This window comes from Theobroma umbraticum, unplaced genomic scaffold (assembly GCF_002168275.2).
Source record: "Theobroma umbraticum cultivar Fairchild unplaced genomic scaffold, ASM216827v3 scaffold_146.0, whole genome shotgun sequence".
NCBI lineage: Eukaryota > Viridiplantae > Streptophyta > Magnoliopsida > Malvales > Malvaceae > Theobroma > Theobroma umbraticum.
In genome coordinates, this window is record NW_018397265.1 from 5136572 (window position 1) to 5155268 (window position 18697).

At 30.1% G+C, this 18697-nt stretch overlaps 1 protein-coding gene across 1 annotated transcript; it reads right to left on the reverse strand.

Moving 5' to 3' along the window:
- Positions 1-12870: 12870 nt before the first annotated feature.
- LOC110422806 (uncharacterized) lies at positions 12871-13663 on the reverse strand. Its single transcript, XM_021436821.1, has 2 exons — positions 13345-13663; positions 12871-13202 (listed from the first exon to the last, which is right to left on the reverse strand). Exons 1-2 carry the CDS (start codon positions 13661-13663, stop codon positions 12871-12873), a joined length of 651 nt encoding a protein of 216 aa, XP_021292496.1.
- Between the last annotated feature and the right edge of the window lie 5034 nt (positions 13664-18697).

The following is an 18697-nucleotide window of genomic DNA, read 5'->3' on the forward strand; positions in this document are numbered from 1 at the left end:
ATTTATATTTTTTAAATATTTTTTTTAATTTAGTCTCTCAACATCTCAAATTTTTTCAATTTAGTCCTTATATTATATATTTTTGGTCAATTTAACCCTTATGATTTGTCACAATTTTTTTCTATCACGTGGCACCGACACATCAACATGTCATTGTCACGTCATCAAAATGTGTCATGTCAACGCCACATCAGCACTGACGCCATCCCCTTTAATAGCAAAATTGGATGTTGTTAGAGGGAAAAATGAAGCAATTCTCAAAATAAAGGGACTAAATTGCTTCAATTTTGGGTATAAGGACTAAATTGAACAAAATGCATTAGTACTGGGACTTGGTAGGCATTTTGACCTTTTTGTAAATTAAATGGTCAAGGCTCCAGCTCACATAGTCTGATGAGGAAATCTTTGCTAGAATTGACTTCTTTCTTCATCCAACTTGGCCCAACTTCAAAGACTTATTGAAAAAACCTTTCAAAGAACATTTAAAGGAATGAAATACACAAGATTTAGAGTTAAGATTCAGCCACAAAATTATTGAAGAAAAGTCTCATTGGAGACGAAAATAAATTGAAGGATTCAAGAAAATTTGGAGATCAAGATTTCAACTCTTTGAGTTTTGTTATTCTTTTTGTTTTTTTTTATTTTTCTTGGTTTTGGTTTCAATTTTTAAACTTTATTTAATGATGATTTGTGATATTGTGGGGAACTAATTTAGTTATATATGATTATGATTAAACTTAATACGTAGTCTAAATTATCTATCTCTCTTTTGCTAACGTTTAATGATTTAAGTTGTTTATTGTATTTTGCTCTTAATGCTTCTAATTACCTGATCACCAATTAGATTGAATTAGAAACTTAAGTTAAACCTTGACGAAGGGGATTTAGGGTAAACCTTGAATAGAACAATGTATGATCAAATGCACTTAATTGATTAGGTGGTTTGATTTGCATATAAGGTAGACATACACCTATAAGCCACATGTAGCCAAGACTAGAGTATAAGCTTAATGAATCTATTTTCAATTTAATTTGCATGGATATATAGTAAGTTAATTGGGAAAGATATTTTTATGAAAAACTTGATAGAGACTTATAAATAATTTAGGACTCTAGGTTAGTAATTTAATCTATTGAAGTAAGTTAAGAGAGAGGTATAATATTCAGATGAAATATTGAGGAATATCATAATCTTAGGTCTAATAGTTGATTGAATTTTTAAAACAATTTGTTGATTAATTTTGGATTAGTTTGAGTTTTAGTTTGTTAGATTTAAATTTGCTTTTTTTATAATTTAAAATTAGATGTTTGAATAATATTAGGTTATGTTAATTTTAATAGTTAATAATAGGAATTGATTCAATTCTCTATGAGATCAACACTTTACTTTTCAATATATTACTTGTTTAAGGATACATGCACTTGCATGGATAATTTGACAACACCAAGGCTGTGGCCTCTCAATTAAAAATCATGCTTTGGACCCAAGAAACTCAAAGCCGTGGTCCCTAAAGTCCATGGCCACTGTCCCCGATGAGAATAGCAAAAAAAAAAATCAAAATTTAAGCCTAAAAAGTGAGAAACCTCCATGTGCTTTTAAACTTCTATGTTGTTATAGCCCTGAGCCCTATTTAAACAACTTTGAAGAGCACTTTCAAAGCATCAATTAGGCAACAATTAAACTTCAACTAAGAAAGAGTTTTCTAAAGAAAAAAAAAAGCATTGAAGCAAGGAATTCAAAGGAAGAATTACGGATCAACAATCACCAAATTATTTGAGTCTTTTCTTCTTTAGTTTTCTTTATACTTTCTTTATTAGTTTTTATGTTTACTCTCTTTTTTATGATATTTTTATACATTATGTTAAACTAAGCTTTTAATCTAGAATCACAGTTGAACCCAAGGCATAGTTTGAGTTTTTAATATTCTTTTTTGCTTATGATTGATAACGTTTGAGTTGTTTATTTCAATCCTGTCCTTAATGTTTCTAATTGCTTGATCATCAATTAAATTGAATTGGAAACCTAAACGAAATTAGAAGAGAGAGTTTAATGTAAGCTTGAATGAAATAGCTTATGTTTAATATCAATTGCATGAGTGATTGATTCAATTTGCGTGTAGGATATGAATACACTTACATATTATATGTAGCCATGATTAGGATTGGTACTTAATGAGTCTTTCTTAATTTCAATTTGCACAAGAATAGAGTAAATTGGTTAAGTCAAATATTTTTATAAAAACATTGGAAGAGATTTATAAATTATTTGAAACTCTAGGTTAACAACTCAGACTTATCTACTAAGTAAAGAAAGGGTAAAAAAGATTCAGGTGAAATATTGAGAAGATATTGTGGTTCTAGGCTTTTGTTTGATTGATTTTGATTCATTAAATATGTTAGTCTTGTTTTTTTTAGTTTTATTTTAGTTTCTTTAGTTTTCTGCATCCTTAGATTCGTTTGTTTGGATAAAATTAAGTTGTGTTAATTTTAGTACTTAGAAATAAAAATTAAAACAATTCTCTATAAGAACAGTACTCTACTTTTCATTATGTTATTTGTTTGCAATACCTGCACTTGCGTGAAAAAATCAACAACAGCAAGCTTAACGATAGTTGCTTCATTACCATTTTCAATGATTATTTGCATGCAGCACCTAAAACATGAGTGAAAATATTATTTGTTAGATATAGTGTTATAGTTGTTAATAATTTTGAAGTGTAAGGTAAAAGTAACCTCGCCAAAAAATATTTAAGAATATCCAAATCAAAAATATCATTTTTATATTGTTAAAAAATAAAATAGTACAATAAATGAATAAATTGTTTAAGACCAAACCTTATCAACTAAACAAAAACCAAAGAAAACATCATAAATATGAAATTGTAAGCAAAATTATGATTGAGATATACTGTATATATAGAATTAAAATTCTATCTGCGATAAGGTGATGGATAAAATATACGTTGTTTCATACAAAAAAGGAGTTACAACATGTAAACAAAGGAAAGTATTTAGAAATCATTAAACAATAAAAAAAAAAGATAAACTGAAAAGTGGTTTAATTATTAAGGACAAATTGAAATGCTAGAATAAAAAAAGGATCAAGATAATCAACAGAAATATCAATGTAGACCTTGATAGATGAGCATGAAGCTAAATACAAAACATTTAAACTAACAACTAAATGTGATTACATTTTTAATGACAATAAAGTTTAGGTAGCATGAAGCTAAATACAATTTTCAAACAGAAGTATAGAGTTTTGAATAACATTATTATGTCTACGTAATCTCTTAACTCTTAGAAAATGTAACACTCTTAACTTTGATATGGACTATGTGGTACGAATTAAGCTATTTGAGGATTAATTTAAATTTTTATGTATATGTTTGAAAATTTGAGAATATGATTATGTGAATAGAGAATGATTTTGAAATTCATTGTGTGTTGAGGATTTTGACGATATGTGACTATGTTAAGTATATGGAAGCATGCCTTATGGCACTTAGGCAAAATCTTAGAGACATGTTTGATAAATCTTGAATTCTGAAGTTTAGATAGAGAATTAATTTTATATTTGAGTATATGTTTAAAGAATTTTGAGTTATATGAATGTTTGAGATGTGGATATTGAATGGAAAATGAAATAGGTACTTAAAGGAGAGAATTTGGAGACTTAGAGAAATGGAAATTTGAAATTTGGGCATGATCTATTGATAGATGTTCTACATCTATTTATGTAAGATAAAAAGTCTGGGAAGGCAATTTGGACGAACATCTATTGATAGATTCACCTTAATTATCAATAGATGTCTACTCAGGAACCAAATGAAGCATGTATGATGAAAACTATCACTGGATCCACAAAGTCTATCGATAAATGACTACACGGAACGAATATGAAAGGAGCTGAGAAGCATCTATTAATAAATCTGTCGAATCTATCGATAGATAACTAAACGGAAAAAATGCAAAAGGGGTCCAGTGCACCATCTATTGATAGGCTCAACAAATCTATCGATAGATGAAGGTCTACACCCAAAAATTTGAGTGGGATCTATTGACCAATGCCTTCATCTATCAATAAATCAGCCCAAAAATGTAACAATGAAAAGGGGTTTGGGCCATCTGCCCATTTCAAAACAAAAAAAAAAAAAACTCTCCCCACTCTCTACCTTTTTGAAACCTTAAACACCAAGTGAGATTTAGAGCTTATTTGGAGTGGATTGGAGCTTAGGAGACCATTCTAAAAGTAAGAATAAGCATTATTACCGATTAATTTTTGATTTAATCAGTTAATAACTTCTAGAAATCTATTTGCTTCAGCTTTGGTATAATTTTTCCCTTCGAGTTTGTTGAATATTTAGAGTTGAGATTTGAGCAACCTAGCATCTAAGGTAAGGATTTAAACCTTCTGAACTTAAGATTTGAAACCTAGGTTTTTTGATTATGAGTAGTTGGAAGAAAGCCTAGTTTAAAAAGTTGGAAAACTTTTGAATATTGAGAAATAACTATTGTTTTGATTGTTCAAGGAAAAAATAAAGCTAGTAACACGTTGGTGAGATAGAGAACAATTGGAGGATAAGAAATTAAGCTTTGCTGTGGGATTGCCTTCGACTATCACTATGAGTGGGTTTAATTATTTGAATAAAAGCATGTGATGCTTATTACATTGTTAATGAGCTGGCATGGTGCTTAAATGATGTATGTATGCTTAGATGAATATGCCTAGGTTAGTAAACTATGTATATGTATATATGTTATTATGATATGCATGTGTGCTGTAATGCAAGCCACATAATGGCATATGTTCGAGCCTAGACTAGGAGGTCTAGTGAGAATGATGACGTCTAGGAGTAGCTTACTCTAAACGATTGATTTCTTGGAGAATTATGAACAATTGACGCCTTAGAGAGTTAGTCACTTAGAACTATATTGAGCTTAGTAATATCTGAAGCTCACTAAGTGTGACTTATGATGTAAATGATACATATGTGGTATCAAAGGCATGATGGTCTTATTTGTGGAATTACGTTTCATCGGATTATGGGAATTTCGAACATTGATTTAATTTGAGGTTAAGTGGAATCCAACTTCTTGTGACTTTGTTCTATGCCTGCAAGGATCGTGGTAAGCAAGGACAGTGGTATTAGTCTCACCTACAATGCTTTTATGCCATCCGTCTAGTATCTCCAGATCATGACTTTGATTTTTCGATAGTTGCTTCCACACTGAACGTGATCTCTTCTCCACCGAATGTTTCGACTCTGAATGTGATCTAACCCTTCACCCATTACTTTAACACTCGTGTGATTTGATGCTCTACTAGTGGCTATAACCCTAAGTGTGATTTCCCTTCACTGATTGGCCACTGTGTATGATTTGATTATGTTTAGGGAAGACCACTCTATAATTGTGATTTGAATTATGAGTGATATGACATACCCTTGAGTAGGCAAACATGAGTTTGGGTTTGATATGATACTTGGGCAACTATGGTGTGCCTATGGAAATTAAATTTGTAATGGCTTCATAGATAAGCCTAATTTGATATACACTACTTATGGAGAAATAGTAGCGTAAGTGTGATTTGAGAATTGTTGAAACACTCTAAGGGATAAATGATATGCCCTTAATGTTGGAGATGTTTGTTAGAGTGCTATGGTTGTACTGATAAAGAAATATATTTATATATACTTATTGGCATTGATATTTTTGATTTATCTACATCCCTCACTGAGTATTAAATGACTCACTCATTTGTTGTACCATGTGCAAATAAATAGGCCACTGACAGTGTATAGCTAGTGTCATCCTTTGACAGACCAATTTTGGCATCCGATAGGTCTCCGCTTCAATATGTCCACTCCATTGCGTCTAACTTGGGTCTTCCACTTCCTACTTAGTTTTCAGTATGTGTTTGCATTGTGTCACCTTATGTTAAGATTGTGTTAAGGGTCATGTGCAAGGAATTCACCTTGTTAGCCAACGTATGGGTTATATGTATTGTATTAAACACAGTATATAAACTATGTGCAAAGTGGCAAAGTATGTGCATTTGAATTTATGTTATATCATGAAAATATTGATATGGAAACCCCTGGCTATATGCTTTATGTTCTGTTTCGATTCGAATTTCTGAGGTTTGCTTGAGTCACATGGGCTTTTCCTATTGATCTCATGCTCCTATCACGACTCCCCGGTTTAGGCCGTGACATTTGTATTCTTGTAAACCTATCATGTCTTACATGATTAATACCATCCATTGCATAGCACAAATCCTAAATCTCAAAAAGAACCTACAAATAATAATAAATAAATAAATAAACACCAGAGATTAGCAATAGTTAAAAACCAAACAATTTATACAAAAAGGAATAAATTTATAATTACTCATTTTCTTAAATTAAAACATGAAAGATACATTAAAAATGAAAAGAGCAAAAAAAAAAAGCGAGCATTTTTAATAGCTATCAAACCACTTTTAATTCAGTAAACCATATACCTATGGCTTCTATTATGTTATATCCATTTAAAGCATACATAATTTAATCATATGCCTGAACTTAACCTTCTATTATGTTATATCCATATAAAGCTAACACAATTTAACAGTCAAGGCTACATAAAGATGAAAATAAAATAATAAACTTTCTAAACATTATTTTAAATATCTTATAAAAAGACAAATCATGCAGGGAACATACAAGCGCATAAGGATCAAAATCATAAGAAAATCATACATGAAATCAACATTAATACTATAATCTAACGAAAACAAAAATGTGTAGATAATTTATGATCGACGGCACTTGTCCATTTTTATATTACTTCAACAACAAAAAAAAAAACTTGTAAAAAAATCACATTCAAATGGATGAAGTTTTAATAATATTAATTTTTCAAGAACAAAAGTAAAAAAAACAAAATTAAATTTGAAATAGCATATAAGAGAACTATGACATTTTACACAGTGGCGGCATGAACAATAACCATACAAACTTAAATACATGAAACTAATAATGACAAAAAAATCATTGTAAATATCAATATAGCCTATCCAAAACATACTGAATAGAATCAAAACCAAAACACGTAAGAAATAACAAAGACCAACTAAAAAACTTTTACAAAAAACCAATGAAAAGATAAAACCCAAAAAGAAAAAGCAAAACTAAAGTAAAAACCGAAGACAACGCTTCCTTAAGAAAACAAAATAAAATCCTCTAAAAAATTACCAAACAAAATAAAAACCAAAAAAGAATAAATGAAAAAAAAACAGCCCAAGGTGATGCATAGAAGAAAAATGAAAAAACAACAATGAAACAAAAAATTGCCAAAAAAAACCATCAAAAGTATGAAACTTAAAACAAAAATTTTGAAAAAAAAATAGCATGTCAAAAAATATTAAAAAAAGGCATAATATCTAAAAAAGTTCCTAAACTATTTAAAAAATTTTAAATAAATCTTTATACTTTTATTGCATTTACCTAAACTCTTATATTTTTATTTTGAGTCAAATAAACTCTTGTACTTTTTTTAAAGTAAATAAACCTTTATGACTAATGATTAATTCAGTCAAAATGCCTTATGTCATTTTATGCCACATAATGTTAATGTGACATGCTAAAATATCATAATTAATTATGATATGACATGTTAATATATCATAACTGATAATGATATAATATGCTAATTGACATGATAATATGATCATATGACATTTTCACCTTCTACATCAATGTCGTGGTAATATTATATGAATATAAAATTATAAATGACATTTGAACTAATAACAATTAGTTAATCATTAATCAGAAGGGCTTACTTGACCCAAAATAAAAATATTGAAATTTGATTGAATGTAAAAAAAAAAAAGAATAAGGGCTTATTTGAATTTTTTTTGAATAATTTACGAGCTTATTTGAATATTATGCCTAAAAAGAATGAAAACCAACACATATTAGAACAAACAAAATGCAAATAAAAAAGAATTAAAAAAAACACACAAACATTACAAAATTAAACGAAGGAAAAAACAAAAATAAAAAGAAACCCCAATTATTTTTTATAACAAAAAATAGTTCAAAAATCTAACAATATAATCCAAGGGAAAGATGCAAAAAATTGAAAAAAAAAGTCAAAGCAAATTAAATAACAAATAAAAAACCCAAAAAGAACTAAAACTTCAATATGCAAAGAAAACATAGAAACCAAACATGAAAATAGAAAGAAAAAAAATAAAAGAAACAGAAGTAAAAAAAACAAGTAAACAAAGGATTAAACAAACAACAATGAAATGAAGAGCAAATATGTAAGCAAAGAGCACCAAAAAAACCCAAAAAAAAAAGTGAAAAGCAACACAAAAAATTGAGAAAATCGACAACAATGTAGGAATATTCCAAAAGAATAACTGAAAGAAAAAGATGATAACAAAAGATAACAAACCAATAATACTGAAGAGAATGGAAAAGACTAGAAAGGACATCGACAAACAAAACAAAACAAAAGAGCAACACAAGCAAAACACAAAAATGGAGTAAATTGGGGAAGAATGCAAGAATATTCTAAAAGAATGAGTGAGAAGAAATAATCGAAATGACATTGGAACATATTTAAAAACCAACAATACCCTTGGAATAAAAAAGGCTTCCACCATCAAAAGACCAAAAAAAAGTCTAAATTATAGCAAACACCCAAAATGCATAGTGAAAAATCTCTTGATAATTTGAAAGTAAAAATCAGAAAAACACAATCCATCTTCTCATAATACTAAGTGTGTCCCAATTCAAAAAAGAGCTCAAGGTTATAATGCTTCCAATTACATGCCACATGTCAACAAATTGAAACTGTTAGATGTCACACAATTAACCCTTTCTGGGGACAATTTTAATATATAGGAATAGATATGCTACACATGTGTCAAAAGTTTATCAAATGATGTGTGTATTAATTGTTTTATAAATATTTAATATATGAAACTCAAGGTTAAGAGGCTAAGGTTGATATTTAAGGATGGGGACTTTAACAATTTCTCCCGTTTCTTGCCTCTCAAGGTTTTGGATCTATTTTGTCTCTTTCATGTAGCACAAGCATTATATTAATAGACAATTGTATTAATCCCAACCCTAATAAGATTTCCAAATCTTTTATGTTAATTGCAAAATTGCATTTTGACTAACTTGAATCATTTAATAAGTCTTTGAAGTTCTTAACTTCTTTTAGCTAAGTCCAACTTACTTTTCCTATTTACATTCTTAATTATCACTCTTTAATGTGTGTAACTCATCAGGTTCTTAACATGTTAACAACATACATAAACTACAATTTAAGATAAACTAAGGTTAAATGAATCAAACTCCTTTGCATTCATCATCAATTCCTTAATTAACTAGTTCATATTTATAAGTTATGATTGACGTCTAGCAATATATCATGACTATATAAATGTTAAGAAGAGCTATAGTGATTTGGCTCAACATTTTAATGCATTGTCTCATAGTGTAATTATTATCCCTTCATTATTTAATATATTAACAAAACATAGAATATGGTATCGTATCTACTCTATTTTTTCTTTGTCATTTTTGTATTTGAATCTTGTAATCAAACTCATTATAGAGAATTGACAAACCTTGTTTTTGACATCTTTGCCTACCTTGGCCAAAGGCTTCCTTAAGTTATTACTTATCAAGATGCAATGAGATATTCTTTTTAGTTTCACTTAAGGTGATAAATCATCCATATATTGATCATATATTTACCTTCATGTGTTTCATGTTATACCCAACATCCGTCCTTTTTGAACATCCTTAATCAATATTATTTTAGATAGTACCAAAGTATAATATTCCACACATAAGACAACTTGATAATCTCAAGTTTAAAAATGACATACATAACTGTCATATGAGAATTTATTCCATAAACACTTGAGTGATATACCAAATGAAATTCTCATGGGACTATATCTAATAAACCTAGTCATGTAACAAGCACCCAAATGTTATATTAAATCTTTATATTTATTAGATCAATTATCCGCTTCATAAGTGAGAAACATAACCATGTATCGATCTCAACTTTATCAATGTCTATTTCTTGATAAACATAGACTACAAACAATTTAGAAATAATAATTTGGTGCAATAAAGATCTAATAATTATAACATTTTATAATTCTTTTTGGAAAACATATAATATTTCATGGACTTTGTCTCACCTTGTCAATATCAATAGCCTTATGAAAATAAAGAATGTCTTTGCATTATAAGTAAATGCTTAAAATACAAAATGTATCCTTATACAACCAACTAGTTGAATTTTGTGACCTACATCTACATTATCAAATATTTTCACTAAAGTCAATAGCCCATGTATCTAATATTCAACTTTTTCATGCGGTGGTCATACTTTTTTTTTTTGGGACAAAGCCTTAGTTAATGGATTTACTAGATAATCAACTAGAGGAACACACTTAGTCTTTATATCCCTTCTTTATATGATCTCCATGATCAAGTGATATTGTCTCAATATATGTTTGGATTTTTTATGAGACCTTGACTCTTTAGCTTGCACAATGGCTCTATTATTATCACAATTCTAAGGTATTAGCTTAATAATGTTATGAACCACACTTAGTTTAGTGATAAATTCCTTGATTCAAATAATTTCTTTCGCCACCTCAAATGGTAAAGATGTATTCAGTCTCGATTGTAGAGTCTACAATCATATCCTATTTGAAACTCTTCAAATAGGCTACTTCGCCATTCAAAGTAAAAACATATACATTCTGTGACTTCATGTCATCCTTGTTGAATTGAAATTTTGCATCATTTCACCTCGTACTTGTAAGTCGATCCTACTCTATAAACCAAAAATACACCCTTAATTCTTCTTAATTAGTTAAGACTATTCTATACTATTATCTAATAACATTCACTAATATTAGTTTAGTATCTGCTCATAACACTTATAGCATAAGATACATCTAGTCTTGTGCATAGCATCACATACATGATAGATCATATTACCGAAGCATATAAATCTTATCCATGTGATATCTCCCTTCTATGTCTTAGGACATATCTTCTTAGGGAGAAATATGCCATACAAAATAAGCAAGTGTCTCTTCTTAAATTCTTCCATGCTAAACTTCTTTAGCACATTGTTTATGTATGTGGGCTAAGAAAGTTCAAGTAACCTTTTTGATTTATCTCTATAGATCTTTATTCCTAGTATATAAGTTGTTTTTCCCACATCCTTCATGGAGAATTTCTTGGTTAGTTATATCTTGGAAGATTGTAGCCTTGGAATGTCATTTCCTATAAGTAATATGTCACCTACATATAGCACTGAAAAAATGGTTGCACTTCCATTAATCTTTTCGCACACACATGGTTCATTCTCGTTTTTGATAAAATCAAACTCTTTGATTGTCTTATTAAATTGGATATTCCAACTCCAAGAAACTTAGTTAAGTCAATAGATGGACCTTTAAAGCCTGCAGACCTTTATTGGCATTCCCTTTAGACGTCAAATGCCTAAGAATTGACAAACTTCTTTTGTTGAAATTTTTGTCTACCTTGGCCAAAGGTTTCCTTGAGTTATTTCTTGCCAAGATGTACTCAAATATATTCTTTTAGTTTCATTTAAGATGAATTCACTATCAATCATTCATTTACCTTCATGTGTTTCACACTATACCCAACATCTATCTATTTTGAGCATATTTGGTTATGACCACTTTAGATAAGATCAAAGCATAGCATTCCACACATAAAGTAACAAGATGGTCTTAAGTCTAAGCATCACTTACACAACTGTCATGTGAAACTTTGATAACTCTATTATATAGAGTTATTTTGACTCATTTTGGGAGCTTAAGTAGCTAGATCTTTGAGATTTTAGGTTCGAATTTTAGCATTTTAGGTGCTTTTTTAGTTTAAGTTTGATTGCTTGTTAAGTGATTAATTTAAGTTATTTTAGTTAAATTGTAAGTTATTTTATTTTAAATTACTTTAAGAGTAGTTATTGCTAATTTCTCTTATGGCTTTTGTAGGAAATTGATGAAAAAGACTCATTTGATGAAAATCAGTGCAAGTATGGTGATAGCTTCATTCGTATATGTTTCAGTATTTTGACCATATCTCTTTCTAAAAAACTTCAAATGAGGTGATTCTTAGACCAATCGAATTATAAGAAGAAGGGATACAATGTTTATGTTCACCAATTTGCCCAGTTCTGATTGGATCATGGTTAAAATATTTGTCAAAGTCGGACCACTGCAGCAGTATGTAAACACTGAACATGATGCGGTATTTGGAGCAAATCTTTCAATCCAGAAGTCCAATTGATGTGATTCTTAATCCATTGGAAATTTAAGAGACAGGGATAAAACTTTTATGTTTACTACTTTGCCCAGTTCCTAACATATCAGGGTGAAACTCACGTTTGAAGTTGATAGACTGCCACAGCACTAGGAGAACAAGGCTGCAGCGTTGATGAAAGGAAGCACACATACAAAATTCCAGAGAGCTCAGCGCTGCAGCGCTGGAGAAGTAGCGCCGCAGCGCTGCGCGACTTTCCTAAAAATAAGGGAAGTTAACGGGATTTCGAAAATTAGGTTATTTGGAGCCTATTTAAGGAGCCTTTTTCAGAGATTTTGGAGGGGAGGCAGCAAGCAACTATTCTGGAGATTTGGAGCCAAGAACAAAGCAAGGAAACAAGAGAATTGGAGAGAGAATCAAGATCACAAATCTCTAACTATTAGTTTTCTCTCTTACCTTTGTGTTTTTCTTATTTTCTTTGACTTGGATTCATGGCTAAATTTCTTTGGATATTGTTTTTTATTAGATACTATGAACTAAATTATTGAACTGCATGAACTCCCAGTGTATCAAGCTTTTTGGACAACGCAGCTACTTGAGTAGTTAAAGTGCCAAGTGCATCAATTTCATAAGCTCCAACAGCTTTTCTCGAACCCGACCTTTCTGAAGGCCATTTATAATTATTGGAGGCCATCTCTTCCAACAAATTGTAGGCATCTACAGCATTCTTACTCATTAATGCCCCACCAGCGGCAGCATCAATTATGGTTTTTATTGACCCAACCAACCCATTGTAGAATGTCTGAACTTGCAACCAATCAGGAATCCCATGATGTGGACATCTTCTTAGTAGTTCTTTAAACCTCTCCCAACCTTCATACAAGGACTCACCATTAAATTGTGATATCGTTCCTCATCTTTACAGTCTTGGCAGGTGGAAAAAAATTTTCTAGAAACTTTTGTGCCAAGTCCTCCCATGTAGTGATAGACCCATTAGGCAATGAATTAAGCCAACTTTTTGCTTTATCTCTCAGAGAAAAAGGAAACAGTCTCAATCTAATAGCATCATCAGTTACTCCATTGTACTTGAAGGTGTCACAAATCTCTAGGAAATTTACCAAATGAGAATTAGGATCATCACTAGGTAATCCACTAAACTGGACTGAAGACTGGACTGAAGACTGAATCATCTGAATGTAAGCTGGCTTAATTTCGAAATTATTTGCATTGATGGAAGGTCTCTTAATGCTTTGGTGCAAACCTTGCACACAGGAACAGCATAATCCGTAGTGCTCTATTTGCTTCGGGAACCAAATTAATGGCATTATTGCCATTATTATTTGTTATCCTCAGCCATTGTCTGATTTTAAAGTTGTAACTTGTAAATTCTCCCTTCGACGTCTTCTCAAAGTTCTTTCTATGTCAGGATCAAAAGGAACAAGATTCAAGTTGTTTTCTTCTTTGCATGCAATGACCAAGAGAGATCTGTGAACAAACAAAATCTAATATTAAAACAAGAAAAATAAAATTTAAAGTAAGACTAAATTGCTTGTATTAGTATTAGTAATAAATTCTAGAAACAATTCCCGGCAACGGCGCCAAAACTTGTCAGTTAAAATTTTATTATGCAAGTATACATATCGAATAGATAGTATATTAGCAAGCAGAGGTACGATCCACAGGGAAATGATCTAAAATTTTACTAAGTACTAAAATTAAAATAATTTAGTTTTATTTAAACAATTAAAATCTTAATTCTAACTGAACTAAAAATTACGCAACTAAAACTAATTTGATTACAAATTAAAGTAAATAGATAATTGGGCAAACAGGAAATCAAACAAGCCTGGATTACAATATCCCTCACACTTCATCTAAATCTTACCTCTCTTTCTTAACTTATAAATGGGTTGAATTGCTAACCTAGAGTCCTAAATTATTTATAAAGGTCTCCGACTCATCTTATAAAAATATCTATTTTAAACTAAAACACTATATCCCTATGTGAATTGAAATTAAAATAGACTCATTAAGTTCAGACTCTAATCTGGCTACATATAGCCTATAGGTATATCCCTATCCTATACGAAAATCAATTAATATGATCATATGCTATCCCAATTTTAGTCTACACTAAACTCCCTTTCCCAAGTTTGTTTAGTTCCTAGATCAATTTAATTGGTGGCCAAGCAATTAAAAGCATTAAGAACAAATTGGAATAAACAGTTCAAATCCTATTGAAAATAAGCAAGAAAGAGATTAAAAATTGGATTACATGTGAGTTCAATTGCAATCCTAGAAAAATAATTTAGTTCATAGTATCTAATAAAAACAATATCCAAAGAAATTTAGCCATGAATCCAAGTCAAAGAAAATAAGAAAAACACAAAGGTAAGAGAGAAAACTAATAGTTAGAGATTTGTGATCTTGATTCTCTCTCCAATTCTCTTGTTTCCTTGCTTTGTTCTTGGCTCCAAATCTCCAGAATAGTTGCTTGCTGCCTCCCCTCCAAAATCTCTGAAAAAGGCTCCTTAAATAGGCTCCAAATAACCTAATTTTTGAAATCCCGTTAACTTCCCTTATTTTTAGGTAAGTCGCGCAACGCTGCGGCACTACTTCTCCAGCGCTGCAGCGCTACTTCTCCAGCGCTGCAGCGCTGAGCTCTCTGGAATTTTGTATGTGTGCTTCCTTTCATCAACGCTGCAGCCTTGTTCTCCCAGCACTGTGGCAGTCTATCAACTTCAAACGTGAGTTTCACCCTGATATGTTAGGAACTGGGAAAAGTAGTAAACATAAAAGTTTTATCCCTGTCTCTTAAATTTCCAATGGATTAAGAATCACATCAATTGGACTTCTGAATTGAAAGGTTTGCTCCAAATACCGCATCATGTTCAGTGTTTACATACTGCTGCAGTGGTCCGACTTTGACAAATATTTTGACCATGATCCAATCAGAACTGGGCAAATTGGTGAACATAAACATTGTATCCCTTCTTCTTATAATTCGATTGGTCTAAGAATCACCTCATTTGGAGTTTTTTAAAAAGAGATATGGTCAAAATACTGAAACATATACGAATGAAGCTATCACCATACTTGCACTAATTTTCATCAAATGAGTCTTTTTCATCAATTTCCTACAAAAACCATAAGAGAAATTAGCAATAACTACTCTTAAAGTAATTTAAAATAAAATAACCTACAATTTAACTAAAATAACTTAAATTAATCACTTAATAAGCAATCAAACTTAAACTAAAAAAACACCTATAATGCTAAAATTCGAACCTAAAATCTCAAAGATCTAGCTACTTAAGCTCTCAAAATGAGTTAAAATAACTCTATCTAATAGAGTTATCACACCCCCAAACTTAAGATTTTGCTAGTCCTCGAGCAAAACATAAAACAACATGCAATAACGTAAACATGAAAACATTTAACTAGACTTCAATTGCACCATTTCATTAATTACCTTTAATATCCTCAATAGTTAATCCATATTCATAACTCTAGGCAACACATAGATATTATTCAAGTTCATGTCTTAATTCAAATGCAAACTCATCATTAAGTGAAATTCCGTGTGTGTGTGCAATCTCTTCACTTAGAATATGGTACAATCTGGATAAATTTATATTCATGCAAAATTCAAATTAGTAATTAACTCCATAAGTTTGCTTTTCATCTCTCTCTCCACTAGTGTAGGCTAACACTATGTTAAAGATCAATAGAACTTTAATTAGCTTGTAATGTATGGCTAGGGTTAAGGTTGGATATGGGATAATGTATAGCTCAAATCACCCTAAGCACATAGTCAATCTGGATGCTATTCAGAGCTTTATTTTCCTTCAAACTTTATCCATAGACACTTAATTGATATACTAAATGAAATTCTCATATGATCATATTCAATGAACTTGCTCAAGAAACAAACACCCACATGTTATTGCAAGTATCTTCCTACTTTAACTGATGAGGTCAATTGCCCATTTCATGGTTAGGAATATCATCATGTGTCAATCACTCAGCTTTATCAATATCCTTGATAAAACATTGATTATGAACAATATAGGAATAATGCTTTGATATAACAAAGATCTCATAATTATAACACTTTATAATTCTTTTTGTAAAGCATATAATATTCCATGAACTTTAGTTTATCCCGTTGACTTTACTATTCTTATAGAAATGAAGAATGCTTTTTCATTAAATATAAATGCTTAGAATACAAAAGATATCTTGGTACACCTATTGACTGGCTTAATGAACATACACCCACATTATCACAATGGGCTAAATTTGGCACTTTCAACATCAATACGATGCTGTGAGGGGAATTTTGGCCTTTCGCAATGCCAGATTAGCAATGAAGAGCCAAAATCAATCCCTTGCACTACCCAATCTCCCCTCTCCTCCTCTTCCTCCTCCTCTTTCTCACTCTCTCCCTATTTTTTTTTCTCAAAGGTTTTTTTTCTCTCCTCAAAAATTTTCAAAGATAAAAAATATGATGGCGAAAACACCCCATAATAGTTTTAAAATGTCAAAAATACCCCTAAAATGATTCCCTAAACCCAAAGTTGTCCAAAATAAATTAAAAATACCTTTTATGATTTTCTAACTAAGCATTTTTAAATTATACACATCAACCACCATATTAAGTGACCTGTGTTACTAGTTGGCATTTTACATCATGATTAAGGAGAACACTCACGGAAGGAACATTTTGATTGGGGTGAGTATTAATCGGTTCAAATTGATATAAATGATCAAAATAGATATCAAATTCAGTTAATGCAGATGGTTTTTTTTTATCCTGATATTAATCAATTCAAAGGAGTAGTTTATTCAACAATTTCATTTCAATCTTTAATATGCAAAATTTTACAATCAAATTGATTGAAAAATTGACCATTAATTAAATATATTATATATATATTTAATATTTTAAAATAAACTTAAAAAATATTTTTTAAAAAAATCCCTTTTAATACTGAGAAAACCTTAATCTCCAAAATATTTCGACCTTTTGGCTACTACTTCTATTGCTTCTTTTCTCTAGTGAGAGCAACCAACAACGACCAACCCATGACCACTTGACTCCCCACCGGCACCCATCTTCTAGTTGACTCACCCAAGCCTCATCACCGCTACCTAGCTATAGCATAACTATCTATGTAGGTTGATTTATCTTGATTAGAATGTGAAGACTAGTAGTTTTACTTATCTTTTTCTTGAAAAATGTTATTGAAAATATTGCTAAAAATTGTTGAAAAAATAGTACTGAAAATAGTTAGAATCAATCAAACTTATCAAAATAAGTTGACTTTGATTATTTTTTATTTTTTATTATAGCTCGGTCGGTTTTGATTTTATTTTATTGGAATTTGACAATTTAATTTTTAAAATTTTAAAATAAAACCATCAAATCAATCAAATGTTTACTCTGATATTCATCACGACGATAAAAGTATAAGAATCAATAAATCATTTTTTGAAATGCATATTAATAAAATAATGTATTCAAAAAATGATCCATTAAAAATCACTATATCTTTTATTATAAAGTTCTTTTTTTAAGTCTGAAAGGTGATATCGTAACAACTAGAATTGAGATTTCATCTTGAAAGCTTTGAATTTAATTATTGAGACAAAAAAGTTAAAAATTATAAAATGAAAAAAGTTTATTTTCTTTAGGTCTACACCAACATCTAAAGGTCCAAAACTATATGTTTGATAAATTACTATAATCTCGGAGATTATGCTAATTTCAAAGTAAGAATCTAAAATCCCAAAGGAGAAGCGAGGAGTAATTCTAGTATACAATAACATTCATCATACGTTCTTATTATTATTATTATTATTATTATTATTATTATTATTATTAAACTTGAAATATTAGATAAATCAATTAGTTAATTATTTTCTTATCTATATTTTTGATGTAGTCAAAGAGTTTAGGGCAATTAGAACTCAACAATTAGGGCTAGAATAGGGTTGATTGTGTTGGAACAATAGACAAAAAATTGAGTTTTTAAAAGAAACCTCTTAAATAAATATTCAAAATAACAAAAGATGATAATAATAATCTTCTATCTAAGATCACCCATTTATAATAGCTAAGATAAATCCTAATCAAATAGTAATCCTAATCCTAAATAAAGACTTAAAGTACTAAAATTCTAATAAAGATAGAAAAAAGAATTTCAAACTAAATAAAATAAAGAAAATAAAATCCTAAGCTAATGAAAATACTAAATAAAATGAAATTCTTAATGCGCCTGCATCAGTCCCCTCGGGTTAGAAAAACTCAACTCCGACGAGTAGGCCTTAATATACTTCTCATAGATGTCTGGATTCACTTGTTT

What these genes read in the sequence shown, in the direction of transcription:
- LOC110422806 (XM_021436821.1), bottom strand. Translation starts at nt 13,663, where the DNA reads ATGGCAATAATGCCATTAATTTGGTTCCCGAAGCAAATAGAGCACTAC. An exon ending in TCTGAGAGATAAAGCAAAAA is followed by an intron (nt 13,203 to 13,344) that starts GTTGGCTTAATT and finishes CCTTGTATGAAG; the next exon opens with GTTGGGAGAGGTTTAAAGAA.